Source organism: Chiloscyllium plagiosum, chromosome 28 (genome assembly GCF_004010195.1).
Source record: "Chiloscyllium plagiosum isolate BGI_BamShark_2017 chromosome 28, ASM401019v2, whole genome shotgun sequence".
In the NCBI taxonomy this organism is placed as follows: domain Eukaryota; kingdom Metazoa; phylum Chordata; class Chondrichthyes; order Orectolobiformes; family Hemiscylliidae; genus Chiloscyllium; species Chiloscyllium plagiosum.
Window position 1 is genome coordinate 33,309,885 of NC_057737.1, and position 23,524 is coordinate 33,333,408.

The 23,524-nt window shown below is 40.8% G+C and overlaps 1 protein-coding gene across 1 annotated transcript in view; it reads left to right on the top strand.

The window, feature by feature from the left end:
* The window catches only part of hsf5 (heat shock transcription factor family member 5), a 112,164-nt gene extending 98,077 nt beyond the window's left edge, over window positions 1–14,087 (top strand). Inside the window, exons 5-6 of the mRNA XM_043718920.1 lie at window positions 13,676–13,868; window positions 14,017–14,087. Of these exons, the coding sequence (XP_043574855.1) occupies window positions 13,676–13,868; window positions 14,017–14,087 (264 nt within the window). The remainder of the gene's footprint in view (window positions 1–13,675; window positions 13,869–14,016) is intronic.
* Window positions 14,088–23,524: the final 9,437 nt, after the last annotated feature.

Here is a 23,524-nt window from a genome sequence, read left to right on the forward strand (position 1 = left end):
TCATGTCTCAAAAACTTGATTGAGTTTTTTGAAGAAGTAACAAAGAAGGTTGATGAGGGGAGAGCAGTATGGACTTCAGTAAGGCATTCGACAAGGTTCCCTATGGGAGACTGATTAGCAAGGTTAGATCTCATGGAATAAAGGGAGAACTAGCCATTTGGATACAGAACTGGCTCAAAGGTAGAAGACAGAGGGTGGTGGTGGAGGGTTGTTTTTCAGACTGGAGGCCTGTGACCAGTGGAGTGCCACAAGGATAGGTGCTGGGTCCTATACTTTTTGTCATTTACATAAATGATTTGGATACGAGCATAAGAGGTACAGTTAATAAGTTTGCAGATGACACCAAAATTGGAGGTGTTGTGGACAGCAAAGAGGGTTACCTCAGATTACAACAGGATCTGGACCAGATGGGCCAATGGGCTGAGAAGTGGCAGATGGAGTTTAATTCAGGTAAATGCGAGGTGCTGCATTTTGGGAAAGCAAATATTAGCAGGACTTATACACTTAATGGTAAGATCCTAGGGAGTGTTGCTGAACAAAAAGACCTTGGAGTGCAGGTTTATAGCTCCTTGAAGGTGGAGTCGCAGGTAGATAGGATAGTGAAGAAGGTGTTTGGTATGCTTTCCTTTATTGGTCAGAGTATTGCGTACAGGAGTTGGGAGGTCATGTTGCGGCTATACAGGACATTGGTTAGGCCACTGTTGGAATATTGCGTGCAATCGTGTTCTCCTTCCTATCTGAAAGATGTTATGAAATTTGAAAGGGTTCAGAAAAGATTTACAAGGATGTTGCCAGGGTTGGAGGATTTGAGCTATAGGGAGAGGCTGAACAGGCTGGGGCTGTTTTTCCTGGAGCATCGGAGGTTGAGGGGTGTCCTTCTAGAGGTTTACAAAATTATGAGGGGCATGGATAGGATAAATTGGCAAAGTCTTTTCCCTGGGATCGGGCAGTCCAGAACTAGAGGTTTAGGGTGAGAGGGGAAAGATATAACAGAGACCTAAGGGGCAACTTTTTCATGCAGAGGGTGGTATGTGTATGGAATGAGCTGCCAGAGGATGTGGTAGAGGCTGGTACAATTGCAACATTTAAGAGGCATTTGGATGGGTATATGAATAGGAATGGTTTGGAGGGATATGGGCTGGGTGCTGGCAGGTCGGACTAGATTGGGTTGGGATATCTGGTCGGCATGGACAGGTTGGACCGAAGGGTCTGTTTCCATGCTGTACATCTCTATGACTCTATCTATGACTTGAAGTTCAAAACCAATGGGGTTGATAGGGAGGGCTACAAAGAAAGGAATATTCACATTTTGGGATCTGTTAATGTTAAGAGGCTGATCCTGAAACTCACTGCTTGAGGAGTTATTGCTGTTTCCTACTGTTGTGCAGAAAATAACAGTGGAGGTGGAAATGATTGTGACCACACCTGGAATATATGGGATAAACGTTTTGATCCATAAGGGACTAGCTTCAATTTCAAGCAATCTAGCATCCATCAACCGTCGGCATCATTACACACACACACCTATATTAAAGCTGAGACTTCTGGATATTGTATGCTATTCAATTCTTAGGCATGACTGGCCCCAAGCACCCACATTCCATATCACCATTTCCTGCCAAAAGGAAACTGGGCAATATAGTAACATTCAATACAAAGGCCAAACTCCTGGAAAATGCTGAACAACAGCAACTTTATTTAGTACTTTTGAAGTAATAACAAATCCCAAGAAGAATCACAGGAGATTTATAAAGCAAAAATTGATACCAGGCTACCAAAGGAGATACTAAGAATTGACAAAACTTGGTCAAAGAGCATATATGAGGAAGTATCTTAGAGATGGCTAGAGCAATCTCAAGTGAGAATTCAAAACACAGGACTTTTTAGCAACAGATAACACAACTGCCAACGTACAATGAATAAACTTAGGAATTCCCAAATATCTGGAATTAGAAGAAAGCAGATTAAAACTGTGATATTATTTAACCAGGAGGTATTCTAAGTCTGCTAGCACATGGATGATGAATGAATGGGATTTGACGCAATTAAAGATGTGGGCAGCACAGTTTTGCATGACTTCAGGTTTATGGAAATTAGAATGGTGGATGCCAGGTAGAAGTACTTTAGAATAACGAAGACTCAATTTAATAAAGGTACAATGAGTGTTTACAACAATAGGTTAAAGTAAGGCTGGATCTGAGATGATGTTATTGAGGTAGAATGTTGTGGGTTATGCTGGGGTATGTCAAGAATCTCAGAATTATAAAGTATCTTGCTTGAGCACACATTCAGCTACATTTAAACAGTTGAAGAAAATAAAGAAGTCAGTGTAAGAGTGCAACAGAGAATTGAAAGCTGTACATATTGAGGAAATATGAGCGTTTGAGGAAGATGCCATAATCTGTATTTCGGTGTGGTGCAACTGCAATACATTAAGTTCAGACAAGTATTTGACATCTTGTGCAGTGATGTATGAGGAGGTAAATGGATAGGGAATATACTTCGCATGCTTGGACTGGAAAATATTGGGAGAAAGAGCAAAAGTAGAGGTGATGGGGGACAATCCAGTGACTGTAGCCATACCTGCCACAGTGTACATTGAGAAGAATTATCTCAATTTCTACCATATCTCTGCAGCAGTTCCTCTGGACAGTATCACAGGCTATCTATTATTAGTTGCTTCACAATAATCTTCCCTATATCAGAAAGTAAGAAGTGAGTCTGTACACTAATATTTGCAGCGTTCAGCTTTAGACTGTGGTCTATCCTCCAGGTCTGGTGAAACCAGTCTGGGATTATAGGTGGGGAGACATCAGTCCAGGAGATGGACTGCGGTCAGTCATGGCTGTCTTGCTAAAATGTCCTGTGTTTTGAATTCTCTCTTGTGATTGTCTAGCCATCTCTAAGATACTTCCTCATGTATGGCTCTTTGACCAAGTTTTGTCAATTCTTAGTATCTCCTTTGTTAGCCTGGTATCAATTTTTGCTTTATAAATCTCCTGTGATGCTTCTTGGGATTTGTTATTACTTTAAAAGGGGTGGGTTATGATCAGTCTTGGAGATTTGTTCACTAATTGTCAAGAAGCAGGCCATAGGCAGTGAGCAACTTTAAATCTGAGGATTGGCTTCATTGTGCTGGGTCACTGAGGGAATGGTGATAGTGGACAATTGGGGATTGTAAGGTAGGAGCTCACAGTGAATGAGAGGGGATGGAAAGTTATGGAAGTGAAGTTCACACAGGTCATGGTGACTGTGAACTGTACTTAGGTAGCGTGTAGAGGCTACAAGGACCTGGGTCCTTGTAGTTATAGGTGCTCGGGATAATGTTGGGACATTGATTCAGACATGAATGAATAATAGTAACTGAAACAGAGGTAAAATTGAAAGGTCATAGGGGCCACAGGGACAGCCACTTGAAAGGGAACATAAAAGTTCGGGGGGAGTTTTGTTCATGACAGGCAGTGTCTGCAAAGTCATTCATACAAGCAAAGTTGGAATCTTGATCTGTTGAAACAAAACTGAAAACTGTGTTGCTGGAAAAGCGCAGCAGGTCAGGCAGCATCCAAGGAACAGGAGGATCGACGTTTCGGGCATAAGCCCTTCTTCAGGAATGATCTTCAGCATCTGCAGTCCTCACTTTCTCCCTGTTGAATCAAAAGTGAACTTTGCATAACTAGACAAACTGGCTGATATAACATGAAAACTGGATTGAGTACGTTTCTACTTTTTTTTCCTCTGGGAGCAGTGTAAAACTTTTGGAATTTATGTCTCTGCTAGGAGCAGTTGCAGTAATCAGGCCTCCACTGATCCAGCAATGTCATTCATTTTGCTCAATTTGCATTTCATCCATACTTCGTTGAAAAATACATGAAAAATTATGGCCTCAGGCATTTGTAAACATTACATTGTGTGCACTAATTTCCTCCTTGTCATGTCAAATATGCCAACGTAATCAGACAAAGGCATTGAAAAGTAGCACCTGGTCTTTTTATTTCACAAACACATTCCATAGGTAGCATTGGAAGCCAACACTTTTTAGCTACCCCATTCACACACTGGCCTATAAGTCTGTTATAACATGGCATGTAATATAGAAGTGAGCTTTTTCTTTGGGGTTGGTAGAAGGGTAGCATTATTACTGACAGAATTCTACTGCCCCAACGTAGCATAAAAGCTGATTGTGCTACGTACATTTGAATAAGATGATGACATATCTCAAAGCTCCTTCTTGAGGAATGACAGTGACATCCTTAGGAACTCTCCATGCCACACCCTGTGAGGGCATAACATATGATTTTATTTTGATGGATGTGAGAACTCTTAAATTCCTTAAATAAAATTGTTATCTTTTTGACACTCCCCATGGATTATCTGCTTACACATCTCGCATGCAGATCACTGTGGCTGGAGTGCTGCTAGCTTTAATGCAACTACAAATACATGAAGATAGCAATTACTACTACTCAACAAGACCAAGAAGAACAGCAACCTCCAGCAACTGCCACATAGCCTCCAGAGGGAAAAGCAGCTGGCAAAAATCTACCAAGGAGGCTGAGGAGATTGATGAGACTCAACATCTGCACACCTCGTTATCATTTTCGTCAACTTTCTGAAAAGAGCTCAGGTATTGATTAAGGAAAGGACAGGCCATCATCACCAAAATGTGTAATCTGCAAGATCAGATGGATACAGAGGACGAGGTGGCAATTCTATCCCAGTGGCTATTAAGGTTACAGGTTTCTCCAGCTCCACAGGAACAGTTGTGTTCTTCTCAGGCTAAATTGAATATTTGCTCCTCATAAGGAGCAAGCAGCCTGAGGTCTACCATTCAGCCAGTTGTGGGCCAATATTTTCGCAAACAAATCAAAGGTAGGGACAAGTATGAAGAAAGAGGATGAAAGAGCAGTTAGTGGTAATGTGGGAGCAGAGGTGGTGTGTCCCAGTGAATAGAGAGAACAGAGGGTAGGAAGGGAGGATGAGGTGAGTTAAAAATTAAGGGGTCATAATGCATGCTGTTGTGAGAGTCGTCATCCATGAGCCTCAGTGAAATACGTGCAGTGTTATGAGTCAGAGTGGTTGCACATGTTGTCATGAGCCACAGTATCAATGGGCCTTGTCAGGCCTCAGACCCTCAAATGCACCAGGTAGACAAGAGTGCCCCACATTTTATAAGTCATGGCAGCTACCAGTGTAGCAGACATGCAGCTCCAGGAATTGGTTATAGTGATCACAGATCACCTAAAAATAAATTGAATAGACCCTCTCCTATTAATGAGCTTTACAGCAATGTGATATGGTCCTCTCAGTGCCAAGTGTGCAAACAATAGCACCCCATACCTAGAAAAAAAAATCTAGGTTTCCAAATCATGCTGCTTGGGTTGAGGCACTAACTTTACACTGGGGGAGGGCAAAAACAAACCTTGTTACACAGGTGACTGTACTGATGGCATTGTGGCCATGCACGGATGAGGCCTCCTGTCACTCCCTGGAAGGAACCAGCCACATAGATGTTCAGTGCTGAGTGACCTCCACAGCCATCGGGGGAGGGTTGTCTCCCACTCCATGGGAGTCACCTTACTCCAGGGCTTACATTCATCATACTAAGGAAATGAGGGGGAACAGAAAATTCTGGGCTCCGACACATCCCACATATCCTAAGAAGGCCTGCAATAGCAATTTTTCCCTAAGATGAATGCTCCTTGTCTTCAGTGGCAATGCAATGAGACAAAGGTCCCCTGGTACACCTGTTGCTGAAAGTAATCGTGCAGGTGCAAAAACCAAATGGTACGTTGGCCTTCATAGCAAAAGAATGAGTATAGGAACAGGAATGTCTTGCTGCAGGGCCTTGGTGAAACCAGCCTGAGGAAGGGTCACTTGTCCCAAGACATTAGCTCTGATCTCTGTCCAGAGATGCTGCCAGATCTGCTGAGCTTTTTCCAGCAATTTCTGTTTTTGTTTCTGGAGTGTTGTGCGATTTTGAATTCTTTATCTGAGAAGGATGTTCTGGCTATGGGAGGGAGTACAACAAAGATATACCAGTCTGATAACTGAAATAGCAGGATGGATACATGAAGAGAGACTGGATAGGTTAGGACTACATTCACTGCAGTTTAGAAGAATGAGGGAGGATTTAATAGAAACCTATAAAATTCAAACAGGATTAGACAGGGAAAACTTGGGAAGGATGTTCCCGATGACTGGAGGAGTCCAAAGCCACAAATCACAGTTTAAGAAAACAGATAGACCATTTAGAACTAAGAGGAGGAGAAATTACTTGACCTAGAGAGAGTCACAGAAAGCTGGTTAGGCCAAACGTTGAATGTTTTCAAGAAGGAGTTAGTTATATAGTTCTTAGGACTAAAGAAATCAAAAGAATTGGGGAGAAAGCAGAACAGGATAAGGAGTTGATGAGCCACGATCATAATGAACAGTGGAGCTGGCTCAAAGGGTTGAATATCCAACTTCAGTTCCTATTTTCTATGAAAAGGTCTAAATTGGACACAAAAGGAGCAAAAGCATTTCTTAAATCTCTAAACAGCAATCGGTAGCATTCCCTGCAAATGAGGGCTGAACACGCTTCACCACACAGTGAGACATACTGCACATGACTGACTAAAGACATGTCTGCATTGGAAATCCACATTCCATCTCAGCATGAGCAGTAGTAACTTGCTAAAGGTGCCAAACCAGCTAAGTGAGCATCTCCCGTCAGCAAAAAAGGAGCACAACTCCATCCCTCCAATCTCATACTTGCATCAAACACTGAACTTCAAACTGCATTCAGCACAGATAATTGGTACACTTATATGACAAATGAGGATTCAAACTCGCTTGGCTCACATAATAAATGAGGACTTAAACTTGCGTGGCTCACATAAGACTGTTGGAGTTGAAACAAATAGTGGTTTCCATTTGCCCAGCGCTGGTGTTTTGTACCTTGATGCTAATTTCAACATTATTGAAATGCCTGGATCAATTTGCAAGTATGTAGTAACTCACCTTTGACGAGCATCTGCCTCATCTAATCATCCTCAATCTGAATGCACATGAAATGGGTGATGTAATGATTGCAAATCCAATATAACTGTACTTTGCAAATAGATACTTCAAGTTTTTATTGGTACAAATTATTGTTGTTCAGCTAACATGAATTCCATACTTACAATCATCAAACTGACATACTGTCCATCCTGAGCACTGTTCTAGCTATTTTCTAGGAACACCTCACATCTAGAGAAGGGAACACTATGGCTGGCAATGCAGATTGCACTGGATACCATTAGCACCAGGCCTCAGCTGGTCCCAAGTGACAGCCTATATGTCTCCTATTACCTCACCTTCTGCCAAAAGACCATTTAAACCCACTCCCCAGTGTGGAGACCACCATATTGAACTTTGTTTCCAACTTTGTCTCTCCTTGCTTCCCGAAGCACAGCATTACTGACGCCCATCCTGTTCTTTTATGCTCCCCCTATGGTGGTCACAATGGTGGTTACAATCAAACCCTCGCCCATTGCCTACCATGCCCTCTGATGCTGTTTCAAACTCCCCCAGTCAACTTGAGTCTCCCCCATTACATTTTTTTGTTCATTATTATAAATGCATCTGCTTGCTTTCACCTCCTTGCCACAGCCACCCCTCTGTCATGGATCCCCTTGATGTTCCTATAGGCCACCTCTAGAGCTGTACTGGAAGATCAATGAACAGATATCCAGGATGTATTCATACCAGATCCCTGACTAACTTTTATGAACAGCCCATAGACATGAATGAGCAAACCCTGACTACTGCATTTGCAGTTCCTTGAGAGTATCCTGATTTGTGCTGGCCCTATAGGACTGACCACTGAAAACTTCCCCAGACTGTATTGGGACAGATACCCGACTATGAAAGTATAAGCAGACAACTGACTATGTTGGAGTCCCTTGCCTTCATGCAGACTGCACCTGTGACAGTTGATACTGGGACCCCCTGACTAACAGAAGCCCCCACTTTGACTTAATGAAGAACTATCCTCCACCAATTTCCAAATTAGCCATTGCTTCAATTAACATGAAGTGTGTTTGTCATGTAGGCAGCTAGCACATGCTGCATTGCACTTTGTATGTTATTCACCATTATGTTTCCACATCCCCCAGGATCTTTCAGTACTAATGAGTGTAAGGACCATGTCTTTTTGTCTCTGTGCTTTTAAAAACTGAAATGAGAAAGAGTTGTTTTAAATAAAAAGTGTTTGAAAGAGTGGGTGCAGTTTAGAAAGTAAGCAAATTGACTCCTATTGCAGCCAGCATTCAAACAGTTGTTAGAACAAGCAGTAATTACAGTATAGTTGTCGATGATTTTTAGCCAAGGAGGCTTACTAATGCAGCTTTTATTAGCAACAAGAAGTTGACTAGTCTACGGACGAATGACATAGACCTTTATGCTTGCCAATAGCAATCTAATTATACCTCAGGTAACATCAGCTTGGAGCTGGGAACAAATTACAGAGTTTAGTTTATTTCCCAGCTCAGGAGCAACCTGCCCGTTCTGAAGAAAACCAGTTTACATGTCTTGCAACAGTTGTTGAAAAGTGTAACTTTTAACTGATAAGTCAAAGAGTTTTTATAAGGGAACTAGCCATCTTGTTTCTCTCACCAACCAATGGAAGCAACCATAGAAAGACTACTTATGTAACGTGCTGACCAGCAGAAGAGTTATAAAGATAATCTCAACAACTTTAGCTGGAAAGAAAGACTTTCTCCTCTGTCCAGAATCTGTCTGTTCTCCTCTGTCTGTTCGTCTGTGTGTGTGTATGTCAGAGTTTCTATCTGTTATAATTATTTAACTGTCACTAGAATCCAATAATGTTAAATAAATCATAGCTCTTGTTCGGTTCTTCCTACATTTTCTATTAACTTGGGGTGGAAAATCAGATAAATTGGGAACGTTTAAAATCTTTAACTTATGAGATGACTCTGGAAATAGCAGGGCCTGTTTTCCAACACTCTTCTCCAGTGAGTTGTAGCACTAGCATGACAAGCAACCCATCTGTGTTTTTGTGCTACAATGCCTCTTAAACACCAGCAGTGAAAGCCTTTGGCTCTGGCTGAGGAGCCAATGCATGGCAAGGCAAGGTAAGTTTTGCATGGGTGGTGCAAGCATGCAAGTTTTCACAAATGAAAGAGCACTAAAAGAGCATATGAGCAGCCCTGAAATGCAGCCTAGTCCATTTCTTGAGCTTGATTCTTGTCCATATGCATAAAGTATCTCTGCTGCAACTTTCTCAATGTTGGTTGCTGATGTGTCCTCCAATGCAAGTTTGTGCCTTATGAGCAGCCTCCAAATATACTGGAAAGGTGCCATGATGGTAGTGATGGGTAAGATGGAAGGCTGAACATTAATGAGGCAAATTGTGGCATTAACAAGATATTTCACAAGTGTTAGTCCTTGTCAACTGATATCTCACCACTGTCTACCAAACATTTCACCACATTGCTTGTCAAAAGTACAAAAGACAGAGCAAGGTGATCTTGGCATAGAGTTAGGCCTCGCTGCAGTTGTCACCTGACTGTGCCACTCATCTCACCACTGCTCACATTGCTTAGATCACTATAAGATTCCACCCATTATCTCAACCAGCTATGGTAACAGTTTCCAGGTAAGTTACAGGTAGGTATTACTTTCTAATAATACAGAAACAGGAGTCAGCTACAATAGGCTAAGATGACAGTCAATATTTTCCTGGGTACATCCCATTATTAAAGGCAATGGAGAACTTGAGACAAACATATGCCAAATCTCATAGGTGTGCAGCTACATTAGTGAATGAGCTGGACCTTTGTAGTACTTCGACAGTTTTAATGGTTAGTTTTATGGTGCCAGCCCAATTTTGCATATTTTTGTCTATATGTAGGAGTAGGCATCTTTAGGAGTGAGACAGCCTCTTGACCCACCAAGTCACCAGTTAAAGTGCTAATATACAAGTATTAGCTTTGAATACATCTTGACCAATCAAATCCCAAAACATCAATGCCCTGCTTTGTCTGAACCTGCAGGCACATCAGAAGCCTGCAGACACTGTGAGGAGCAATGCAGTAACACCTTTAAGGCAGTGGGACAGCAAGTAATTTTGTTGAGGGGGAAGGTCGCGGGGAGATGAGTATTCACAGTTTGGGCGTCACTGGAAAAGGAGAGAGGCAAGGGAAAGAGTTGGCTTTCAGTAGCAACCCTGTTTCCCACCTCCATGCTAAACAGGGGTAAATCATCCCATCCCAAACTCAGTAGATAGGTCGTCCCGATTTGCTGGTTGGGTAATTTCCTCTTGCTCATTTGGTACAAGTTTAGTTATGCCAGTGACAGGTTGAAGCCATTAAATAATTGATGATTGATCACTTAAGGGCCTTAATTGGCAGCAAATCAGGAAGGTCTATCATCAGTTTTCCTGCTCACAATTGAATTATTTAAGTGGCAGGTATTTTCCTGTTACTGACCCACTTGATTATTTGCACTTCCAGCCATGGTTCTCGCCACTTCCAAGAAGGTGAAAATTCTTTTGATTGAGTTTAATTCACAATTCGTCAAGGTAGAATTTGAACAGATTGCTGACTCAAAATTCTGTTGTAACTTACTATTTACCAAAAACAACAGTGTTATCACATTATCAAAGAGAAAGAACTGGAAAGAACCCAGAGTTTTAAAGTTAATTTGCTCATGGGATTTTGACATCGCTGAATAGTCCAGCACCTATTACCCAAACCTAATTTCCTTTGGTAAGTACGCCGCAGAGGTGTTAGGAGAGGGAGTTCCAGATTTTGACATAATGACACTGAAGGAACAGCAATATAGCGCCAGGTCTGGATCATATATGACTTAGAGGAGAACCTGAGAGTGATGATGCTCTCACACATCTGCTGTTCAGTAGAGTCCTGATATCTTGATAATGCAATAGAATCATACCTAGATGCAGAAGTTAACCAGTAAAATTTCCTTCCTCTCCTATTCTATTCACACTGTTTTACCTCACTGGAACCCAAAATCAAGTTTTGCTATTTCCAGATTCAGCACAAAATTTAAGGATTTTGCAGAAGTACACAAAATTTTATAGTATAACTGACAAACAGCACCAGGTTAAGAATTACTACTTTGCTCAAGTAGTACTTTTGAGCAAAGTACTACTTTTGTACTTTGCTCAAAAACTGCACGCATTCATGTAGAACTCTGAGCTCAAAAACTGCATGAATTTATGTAAAACTCCGTTATCTCACTTTCTAGATTAGAATCAATCTAAACATCATGGCATAGACAGAGAACACAGGGGGCCAACACCTTCAACATATTGTCTAGCTATCACCATTGTTAACAGCTAACCCGAGAATGCAACTTTTTAAAAAAAAGGTTTTGTGATTTACACATGAAAGAAGTGAAACTATCACTGTATTCTAACAGATGAAAGGCTTAACAGACAATCAATTTTTCAATGTATAATTTCAGTTACATCACACTGTAAATTTTTGCTATAAATTCTGTGTGTTAGGATTGAGCCCTGCACTATCACCTGATGAAGGAGTGTCGCTCCAAAGGCTAGTGTGCTTCCAATTAAACCTGTTGGACTATAACCTGGTGTTGTGTGGTTTTTAACTTTGTACACCCCAGTTCAACACCGGCATCTCCAAATTAAGAATTACTGTTAGTTACAAGTAAATAGACTCTAGCTGTACGAAAACAACAATGAACCATATGAATTATGAACATAAGTTGAAACTCTAACCCCCTTATGAACTCCCCTTTACACATATACGCAGACAGAAAACAAAATAATGGGTGTTACAGATAGAGGGAAAATTGAGAAAACAGTTCAGTGGTCTCAATTTAGAGAATGTGCTGAGATGATTCTTGTGCTAATCAGAACACTGCTGCTTGACCTTTCTTCTCTGGATACTTTTGCTGATTTGCAGGAGATACCAGATGGTTGCTTCACACGTATAAAAGATCTCTGACCAATTAATTAAAAGTTACAGTTTACAGCAACTGCTAATGAAAAAGAACTGGTTTTCTTCAAGTTTAAAGTAGCTTTTACTACAGAGAACAGAGAGCTCTCCTAAGCTGGTGGAGGTCTGATAGGTTCTCACAGCCCTGTTCACAGTCCCCCGCTGTTCAGCTTCCTGAGAATTAATTATCTATTTGTTTACAGGCTGATGGCTTTTGTCATCAATACTTGGTCACTTGTCCACGTGCCAATCAGCAACTTGTTGCTGGCTGAAATTTGTACACAATCGTCAGCTTCAGCTTATCTGCAAACTACACTTCAAATATTGCCTGAACAAATAGGTGTGTAAATGTTGCTTCGACATGAAAAAGAAGAAAATGGCACTTAGAATGAATGTCAGGTTATTTGCTTTTTAAATCTGCAGTAATCCTTCAGCAAGCCTTCATTGTTAAGACCGTTCTTTTCCCATTGCCCACAGTTGACAGTACAGAAAAACGAAATGACAATCTTTCAACATGCCCCACCTTACTTTCAATTAGTGCCTGATTTAGTGCCCTTTCATCAAGGTGGCTAATATCTTGCACTGGGGTGTTAATAACCAAGTGTAGGAGGAAGCACTTACTAAAGTACTATAATTTGCAATGTTGTTGAGGCACAAGCCAGCTTATTAAGAAAAATAAGAATTAATGTTTTGTGAAACTATGATTTTTTCCATACGAAAATGTAGTACCAGAAAAGTAGGATAATGGTGAATATGAGGAAGACCTCAAAAACTTAGATTAATTGCTATTTCGCCAATCTCAGTCATATCAATATCTTTTACTGTTTCACAATAAATTGAACAAGAATCAAGAACCAAAGCCTTGTGTGAAGTTATAAAGTCACACATGACCTGGTGTTCTTACAATAACGATGTACACTGTTAGTGTGCAAACAGAGTATCATAGCACAAACTCAAACATATTTTAAACAATTCACTTATATTCCTCCCACTCTAAAACAAATACTTTTCCAAGAGGATTGCTAAATCATTATGGAGGCACTGCACAGTTAGAGCAGAACTTTTGCGTCCCTGCAGTTGTGTTCTTCACCCGATAAGGAAATATTTTCTTCTCATTCTGTAACCAAGAAGCAAATGTTGTGGACTACATATTTTGTGGTGAAAAAAGTCAGCTTATGCAGAAGAGATGCCTGAAAAATTTTGCATATTTGCTATCTTCTATTTGGATTGCAATGTAAGTATTGATGTCGTGTTGTATAGTATGACCTCCAGGGGATCTTCTTGAAGGGATTTGAAATAGTATACCCAAATCACCCCTTAAAGATCTGTCCACCAGGATCAGAAGTACTTCCTAATGTGATAATACATATACACAAAGCAACTTCTCAGCCTTTCGTTTTATATATGTTAGATGTTAGCCTTTAGATGTTGCTAAATTGTTTATGGCTAAGTAGTATTGTGTACTGACAGCTGCTTGCATGTACAGTATTTAAAGTTACATGGAAATTTTTATTTGGTCTTTGAAATTCCTGATAGTTGTTTAATATTAAGGTGAATTGAAATGAACTTTAAAACTGATTATAATGAAGAGTGCAATTAAAACAGTCAATTAACACTTATATAGTGGAGACCATTTGGTAGATAAGGACACTGTTTCATGTTTTAATGGTGTTAGGCTTTCTAAATTAACATCTTCATTCTTGCAGACAGTACAGAGCACTGACTATCAGACTGGCTCTTTGGACTCTATCCAGACTACTGACCGATCAAGAACCATTATTTCAGCATTACTTTCTGACTATGATATACCTAAAGATACAATTGCAGTGAATACTACTTCCTCTACCCCTATCAAATCCAGGCAACGACGAAGCAGTGGCCAGCAGACCAAGTCTCCAGGTAAGAAATTTTGAATTGTAGGCTATGCACAAATAAGTCATGTTACCGAATTTTTAAAGGCAACTGAAATTTTTAACAAAAGAGGTAAACCATCAAAATAAAAAAATTGTTACAGTATTCATGATGTTCTTGATATTTTTGGTTTCAGGGTTAAGCACAGGAATAGAAGATAATAAGATATTTTTTGCCATTATAAAACCAAATCAGAGCTTAGAATAATTAGTTGAAGTCCCACATGTTGTACTTCTGACCTGTGTTACTCTTGTTTTCATGGATTGGGCTTCCCCACAATCTACACTTAACTTCCCTTTCTGTTCCTTAAATAACAAGCAAGATTTTACAAAGAAATTACAAATTTATGCCATAGTATGAGCAGCAATTCATTGTGCTTTCTATATGGCAAATGTAAATTAAGTTATTATCCCAAACAGTATATTAATGATTTTATCTGAACTACTTGAAAGCTAGAGGACAGTATAAAATATTCCTTCAAATGCCTCAACAGATTTCTGTACATCCAAAGTGGTCACAGCTACAAAATGAAGATTTGGCTATCCCCCCTTAAGTTTCCTCTGCTAATTGTATATTAGATTACTGATAGTGTGGAAACAGGCACTTCGGCCCAACAAGTCCACACCGACCCTCCAAAGAGCAATCCACCCAGACCCATTCCCTTACATTTACCCCAGACTAATGCACCTAACACTACGGACAATTTAGCATGGCCAATTCACCTAACCTGCACATTTTTGGACTGTGGGAGGAAACCTGAGCACCCAGAGGAAACCCAGCAGACACGGGGAAGAGTGTGCAAACTTCGCACAGTTGCCTGAGGTGGGAATTGAACCCAGGTCTCTGGCACTGTGAGGCAGCAGTGCTAACCATTGTGCCTCTGTGTCGCCCATATATCACCACCTTGGACAGGGAAAAATGTTGTGCACCAAAGATATTATTTGCCAAATAAATAGCCCTGAACAGGAAGTTCTGTGATTGAATTTTGAAGTGTTTAAAGGAAATGTTCATGTAAATCTAAAATGATACCCTGCCAATGCGACTATGTATGACAATACCACTTAGTCGGGACAGAGTCTTAATGAGAATGGCTCTTTGGAATCATAGAAAGCAATGATACCATTGAAGCAAGATCTATACAGATGAACCTTGATTATCCGAATGAGATGGGTGGGCACTATTTCTTTCGGATAATTGATTATTCGATTAATTGATTTCCTCTGGGGCTCGGAGTTTTCTGTGAAGTCTGCTCCCCGTTCAGGATTCTAGGGAGCAGCACACCATGTGCAAGCCCCCACCCCCCTGCCCTCCCAACCCTGTCCACCCATGCCCCCATCCTATCTGCCCCGCCCACACTGCAACCCCATCCACCCCCAACCACCCCGCAACCCCCCCACCATCCTCCAATGCCATCTGCTCCCTGGAGAAAAACATAAAATTTCTATTGGCGCAATACACTAAAGCTGGCCCGAAAATGGGAAACGAATGCCATCCAACAGAGCGCAACCTGCAAAAAGCTGTACTTCCTGCACGAATGCCTAAGAAAACAGGTACTACTTAAATGTCTCAAATACAAACCTCCCCTCAACACTCCACTAACTAAATGAATAGCAGAGCAAAACGGCCACAAAATGCTTAGAGAAATGATTAATGATGCCCACAACAGACTCCATAAATACAACCGGGAAATTTTGCACCAAAATATTTACTCACTTATGCAACAGACCATGAATGGACAAACCAAAGATGCAACAAACCAAAGATTTTAGATAGTGACAAACACAGAAAATGTAAAAAACTAGATCTGCAGAAAAAAAAACTAGACAAACTTAGACAAAGTAACAACACTGACAACACAGAAGCAGGGATAAAAAAAGCTTATCTGACCGACCCTTAACAACTGAAAAGGCCATCTTCATAAGAAGATTAAATTACAACTTCCAGGATGCAGACAAGAAAATTTCTTAGCAGCTTTAGAAACAACACTAAAAGACAACCAACTTACAGAAGAAACCCAGCAAACTATCAGATAGGTAGTCATAGAGTCATTGAGATGTACAGCATGGAAATAGACCCTTCGGTCCAACTCATCCATGCCAACCAGATATCCCAACCCAATCTGGTCCCACTTGCCAGCACCCGGCCCATATCCCTCCAAACCATTCCTACTCATATACCCATCCAAATGTCTCTTAAATGTTGCAATTGTACTAGCCTCCACCACTGTCTTTGGCAGCTCATTCCATACACGTACCACCGTCTGTGTGAAAAAGTTGTCGATTAGGTCTCTTTTATATCTTTCCCCTCTCCACCCTAAATCTTTGCCCTTTAGTTCTGGACTCCCCCACCCCAGCGAAAAGACTTTGCCTATTTACTCTATCCATACCCCTCATAATTTTGTAAACCTCTATAAGGTCCTCCCTCCAGGAAAACAGCCTCAGCCTGTACAGCCTCTCCCTATAGCTCAAATCCTCCAACCCTGACAACATCCTTAAAAATCTTTTCTGAACCCTTTCAGGTTTCACAACATCTTTCCGATAGGAAGGACACCAGATCTGCACGCAATATTCCAACAGTGGCCTAGCCAATGTCCTGCACAGCTGCAACATGACCTCCCAACTCCTGTACTCAGTACTCTGACCAATAAACGAAAGCATACCATACGACTTCTTCACTCTCCTATCTACCTGCGACTCCACTTTCAAGGAGCTATGAACCTGCACTGCAAGGTCTCTTTGTTCAGCAACACTCCCTAGGACGTTACCATTAAGTGTATAAGTCTTGCTAATATTTGCTTTCCCAAAATGCAGCATCTCGCATTTATCTGAATTAAACTCCATCTGCCACTTCTCAGCCCATTGGTCCATCTGGTCAAGATCCAGTTGTAATCTGAGGTTCCCCGCTTCGATGTCCACTACACCTCCAATTTTGGTGTCATCTGAAAACTTACTAACTGTACCTCTTATGCTCGCATCCAAATCATTTATGTAAATGACAAAAAGTAGAGGACCCAGCACCAATCCTTGTCGCACTCCACTGGTCACATGCCTCCCGTCTGAAAAACAACCCTCCACCACCACCCTCTGTCTTCTACCTTCGAGCCAGTTCTGTATCCAAATGGCTAGTTCTCCCTGTATTCCGTGAGATCTAACCTTGCTTATCCGTCTCCCATGAGGAGCCTTACTGAAGTCCATATAGATCACATCTACTGCTTTGCCCTCATCAATCCTCTTTGTTACTTCCTCAGAAAACTCAATCAAGTTTGTGAGACATGATTTCCCATACACAAAGCCATGTTGACTATCCCTAATCAGTCCTTGCCTTTCCAAATACATCATTTCCCTCAGGATTCCCTCCAACAACTTGCCCACTACTGATGTCAGGCTCACTGGTCTATAGTTCCCTGGCTTGTCCTTACCACCCTTCTTAAACAGTGGCACCACATTAGCCAACCTCCAGTCTTCCGGCACATCACCTGTGACTATCGATGATACAAATATATCAGCAAGAGGCCAAGCAATGACTTCTCTAGCTTCCCACAGAATTCTAGGGTACACCTGATCAGGTCCTGGGAATTTATCCACCTTTACCCATTTCAAGACATCCAGCACTTCCTCCTCTGTAATCTGGACATTTTTCAAGATGTCACCATCTATTCCCCTACAGTCTATATCTTCCATATCCTTCTCCACAGTAAATACTGATGCAAAATACTCATTTAGTATCTCCCCCACATTAAGCAGGAAAAAGGCAATAGACTCAATACACAAGAAAGGAAAGCACTGGAAAGACTATAAAAAATCCTACCTGCAGACAAAGGATGCTTGACAGTAATTTTAAATCAAAGAGACTACGGTGAAAAAGTGAATGCACTACTTGCAGTTACCAACACTTACCTACAAGTGGCGATTGACCCGACCTCACAACTAGAGAACCGAATCACAGCCTACTCAAAAAACTTCAGAAATCTGGAGAAATAAATAAGACCAACTTCCAAAAAATGAAACCAGATGGATACAACACACCACACTTCTACGGATTACCCAAAATACACAAACCAGGAGCCCCCCCTCAGACCCATTGTCTCGCTACTTACAGATTGGAGCACCAACTTACAGATTGGCCAAAGAGTTATGCCAAAGACTAAAACACTTAGTAGAAGACTCACGCCACTTCATCCACTCCACCCAAGAATTCCTGAAGACCATCAAAGACACCAAGATAGAAGAGAATGAAATAATGGTCTCCTTTGAAATAACAGCCCTGTTTACATCCATCAACATCAACCTGACCAAGGAAACACTGACTACATTATTAGAAGACCCAAAGATACATACACCAAACACCACCAACTTCATCAGCAAGGACAGTATCGTCAAGCTAGTGGACCTATGACTTACCACCCACTTCACCTTCATCAACAAAACTTACAGACAAACCAATGGAGCACTCATGGGATCTCTGATATCAGGATTCTTAGCAGAGGCAGTAATGCAGAGACTTGAACAAACAGCTCTGCCAACTATCCAACGCAAACTTAGGGTCCACTAAGGTGATGACATCTTTGTCGTCACTAAACAGAAACAAATTAGAGAAAACCTTCAAAACCATCAATAATACCCTTACTGTCATAAAATTCACTAAAGAGGAGGAAAACAACAACAAACTGCCATTCCTAGATGTCACAGTAGAGCCAACAGCCAACGTGGAACTTCAAACCGGCGCCTACAGGAAAAGAACACATATAGACCAAATATTGAACTACAGAAGCAATCATCCCAACATCCACAAATGAAGCTCCATCAGAACATTACTTCAACTAACTACCACACACTGCAGCACAGAGGAACTATACAAAGGCAGAGAAAAATTACCTATACAGTGTATTCAAAAAGAATGGGTACCCAATGAACACAGTCTCATGATTTCTCAGCAACAAACCCAAGCAAGCAGACAAAATGCATTCAGAAACCCCTAGCCACTTTCCCCTACATCAAATACATTTCGGAAATGACTGCTAGACTACTCAGACCCCTTGGCATCATGGTCACCCACAAACCCACCAACACACTAAAACAGCAGCTAATGAACTTGAAAGAACCTATACAGACAACAGGCAAAACTAATGTCATTTACAAAATATCGTGGAAGAACTGTAACAAACACTATTTTGGACAAACGGACAGAAAACTAGCCACCAGGATACATGAACATCAACTAGTCACAAAGCGACGTGATCCTCTCACTAGTATCCTTACATACAGATAAGGAAGGACACCACTTCGACTAGGGCAACACATCCATCCTAGGACAAGCTTCTAGGACGAGAATTCCTAGAAGCATGGCATTTCAACCGGGACTCTATCAACAATCACTATCTATCACTCCCTGAGAAAAAGAACAGGAAATGACATCACTATAGGAAATGATGTCACCACAAGAAATAACATCACCAACCCAAGGAAACCCAAACATATAAATAGAAAGCAGGAATCATCAGCAGTGCTTCATCTGGAGGCTCACTGAAGGTGTTACCTTGTATGGTGACAAAACGTCTGTAAATGAACCTTTCAGCTCAGTGAGCAAACCAACATCCAGAACCTCAACCTGAGCTATAAATCTTCTCAAAATATGGTACAATTTCTAGGGCATGTTCCTAACTGTCTACTTAAGTTTGTAAAACTATGAACTATGTCAAAACGAATAGCTAGGCCACCATTAACATAGAACGTACCCTTAATCTTTTTAAACCTGGTTCACCAGTAATTAAGGGCCTTAAACTCCACCTCTTATCTCATTGAAAGATTTGCTTGCCTTTTCTCCAAAGTCACTTATTTCTTTTGATAAAGAAAAGGTGGCTTAGAGCACAAAATAAGCTATTGGTTTCATCCCTTGTTAAAACCAAAACATAAATCCTATTCAATCCAGAAAATGCCCACAGAAGCTTTTGGCACACCACTTTATGTTGGCTGCCAGTCTTTTTCTCATAGTTTCTCTTCACATTATCACATCCCGTCTGAACTATTGATATTCTTAATCCTTATTTTCCACCTGACTCATCATAAGCACATTTTTCTTTCTTTACCTTCATTTATATCTCCTTTATCATCCATAGAATTATTAATGTTTTTGTTTGACCTTCCCCTTTTAAAAAAAATCTACAAGTTACATTGATGGGATTTGAATCAGTGTCCACAGACCATAAATTTGGGCTTCTGAATTACTAGCCCAATGACATTATCACTGCAGCACTGCCTCTCGCCTCCATAAGTAAAACTGTTTCCAGTGGTGTCCACACAGTATTGTACCAAAACCTTCTGCTTTTTGTGATATGTATTAACATTTTGGAGGGACCTTAGAGTGAATATCCATGGATCCCTGAAGGTAGCAGTACAAATCAATAACGTGGTCAAGAAGATATATGGAATTCTTTACTTTATTAGCAAAGAGGCTTTAGAAAGATTATTGTGAAATTGTACATATCATTAGTAAGATTGCAATGTCAGTACTATGTGCAGTACATGTACAGAAATGTCTTCATTTAACTTATGAATATATGGAAGTTAAAAGGATTGCTTAAAGTACATTAGCTCCTGAAACATTGGCTACTGTGGAAGCAATATATATAGAGTGACATCCTGAAAAGATGTGCACTAAAGTTATGTAGAGTAGATAGTTCTTTATTTTGAAATATATGCACAATGAAAGTGTGAGTGAGAATAGATCGTAGGTTGACTTTGTTGGCTTTTAACCTTGCTCTAGAGAACGGAAATGTCTAAAGTAAATGAATAGATGCAAATAGTTAATATTCTGATTTTTAAAAAAATAAGAGCATATAAAGGAATTTGTCAGAGGAATAGTGTCTTGTAATTCAATGTTTTGTACAGCATGTGAAGATTTGAAAATTTTGGTTGTACATAATTCAAATATCAGGACATATAGGAATCTATTAATTATAAATTAATTGAATGCATGTGTTGAGCTTTAACTGGGATTGACTGAGCACTTTGAAGGGACACAGACTAAACTTTGTTTGTTGGGTTAGTAGGTGAATACTTGTAATGACTTTGTAAAGAAATATAGCATTGTGCAAATTTTGGCCTTATTTCTATCTTTCATCACTGCTGTGGCACAACTCTTTCCCTTTCCTTCCAGCCTCTATGGTGACTGCCCAATAGGCCAGTTTCTGCATATCTGAAAACAAAATATCACAAGTGTTGGGGTGGGGAAGTTGGAAAGCAAAATGTCCATGATCATACCATCTGCAGCTTGAAAAAGATGGTGCATTACGTATGAAGTGGGAATTCAGAAGAAGGATAAGAAAGTAACATCCTCAATATGTGATTATTCCAAATGCTATCAACTAGGTTACAACTGCCCCTCTGATGTGGAGTATCAGCTTCATTGACTCGGGGGTAAAGTTATGTCTAGTTGCTGCCAGTTATACACTACTACACATAGAAACATTGAGAATGAAGAAACAGCATGCAAATATTGTGTGCTCTCTGCCTCAATTAGGTGGCCACAGACAAAGCATGAATCTTGACCCAGAACCAAAAATGGGTAAGAATTCATTTTTAGCTGATTGTTATGATTTATTTTAATCTTAAACTGACTTAAGATAAATGCCAGGTTCAAAAGACCAAGCTATGTACAGAGGAAGAAAGAAAGTAAAATGGTCAAAAACAGTGCATAAGAATTCATTAGCCAGCAACATAAAAGGAACCTCAAAAATGTATTCCATACATATAAATTGTAAATGAGTAGTCAAAGGAAGAATTGGGCCATCCAAGAATCAAATAAATGTTCTTGTGAAGGCAAAAGGAATGGGTCAGATATTAAATTAATATTTAGTATCTACCTTAAGTAAAGAAGAGCATGCTGCCAATATCAGTAAAGATATAGTTGGAAAATATAAGTGATGTGGAAGTACTTCCAAGTAGTAAGTTCACCTGTTAAGATGTGATGTGTCCGAGGTCGCTGATGGAAATAAAGTTGAAATTGTGCAGGTTTTTACAGCAGGAGAACCTTTGAAGGCAATAATCTGGTACAAAATTGATCAACACTGCAAAATTGAATTAATAAATGGAAGCTAAGCACGGATTTGAGAAAGACAAAACACATTGGACTAACTTCAGTTCTTTGCAAAGTAACAGAGTGGGCTGACGCAAGTCAAGGAATTAATATGAATTTAAAGAAAATACATTTGGTCGTGTACCACAAATAAAAGGTTACATTTATGAGTAATACATTTCGGTTCACTTGTATAAAAGGAGTAAGAGTAGCTCATGATTAATATAAGTCTCCACCGACCACCCTTTGCCCTCAATCATCTACTTTCCATCATACTCCCTTATCCACTGTCATCTTAACTCCCCCCCATTCAACTGCTATCCTACAACCTCACCATCCATCAAAGTACTTCCTTATCCACCTACTATCCCACTCAATCACCCACTTACCTGACAAATTTGCCTGCTGTCTGAATCTTCTAAATGAGATTTTGGACACTGTAGCTCTTTAATTACTGGAATATGGCAACTATTGTCAAAAATAATGTTGCTTCCATCAAAGTTCTTTTTACTGCCCTCGTGAGAATTCCTGTGCTATGTGAGTTCTGCAGGATCCTTGATTGGAAGATGGCATGATAAATCAGATGGAAGTATGTAACCTTTTGGCCTAGATGGTTTGGAATTAGGGATTCTGTCCCAAATTTGTAAGATGTGGACCAATATCACTACTTGCACGGCACTTTCTTACTTCTGGCTTTCATCCCATTCTGTCAGTCCACGTCCTTACTTCTTGGCCATCATCTTCAATAATTAACCAAAATTTAAACATATCAGTAGCTATTTATGTTCATCCTACAACTATCACATCTTTCAATTCATTAGTCCCGTCTAGAACATGTTACCACTGTGCCCAGTGTGGGTGATTGTTCTATGAATGGGATCATTCTATTCCTTAAGGAGAAAGTGAGGTCTGCAGATGCTGGAGATCAGAGCTGAAAATGTGTTGCTGGAAAAGCGCAGCAGGTCAGGCAGCATCCAGGGAACAGGACAATCGATGTTTCGGGTATAAGCTCTTCTTCAGGAATGAGGAAAGTTTGTCCAGCAGGCTAAGATAAAAGGTAGGGAGGAGGGACTTGGGGGAGGGGCGTCGGAAATGTGATAGGTGGAAAGAGGTCAAGGTGAGGGTGATAGGTCAGACTGGGGTGGGGGCGGAGAGGTCAGGAAGAAGATTGCAGGTTAGGAAGGCGGTGCTGAATTCGATGGATTATACTGAGACAAGGTGGGGGGAGGGGAAATGAGGAAACTGGTGAAACCCGAGTTCATCCCTTGTGGTTGGAGCGTTCCTAGCCGGAAGATGAGGCGTTCTTCCTCCAACCATCGTTTCGCTGTGGTCTGACGATGGAGGAATCCAAAGACCTGCATATCCTTGGTGGAGAGGGAGGGGGAATTGAAATGTTGAGCTACAGGGTGGTTGGGTTGGTTGGTCCGGATGTCCCAGAGGTGTTCTCTGAAACGCTCCGCAAGTAGCCGGCCTGTCTCCCCAATATAGAGAAGGCCACATCATTCCTCATTCCTGAAGGGCTTATGCCCGAAACGTCGATTCTCCTGTTCCCTGGATGCTGCCTGACCTGC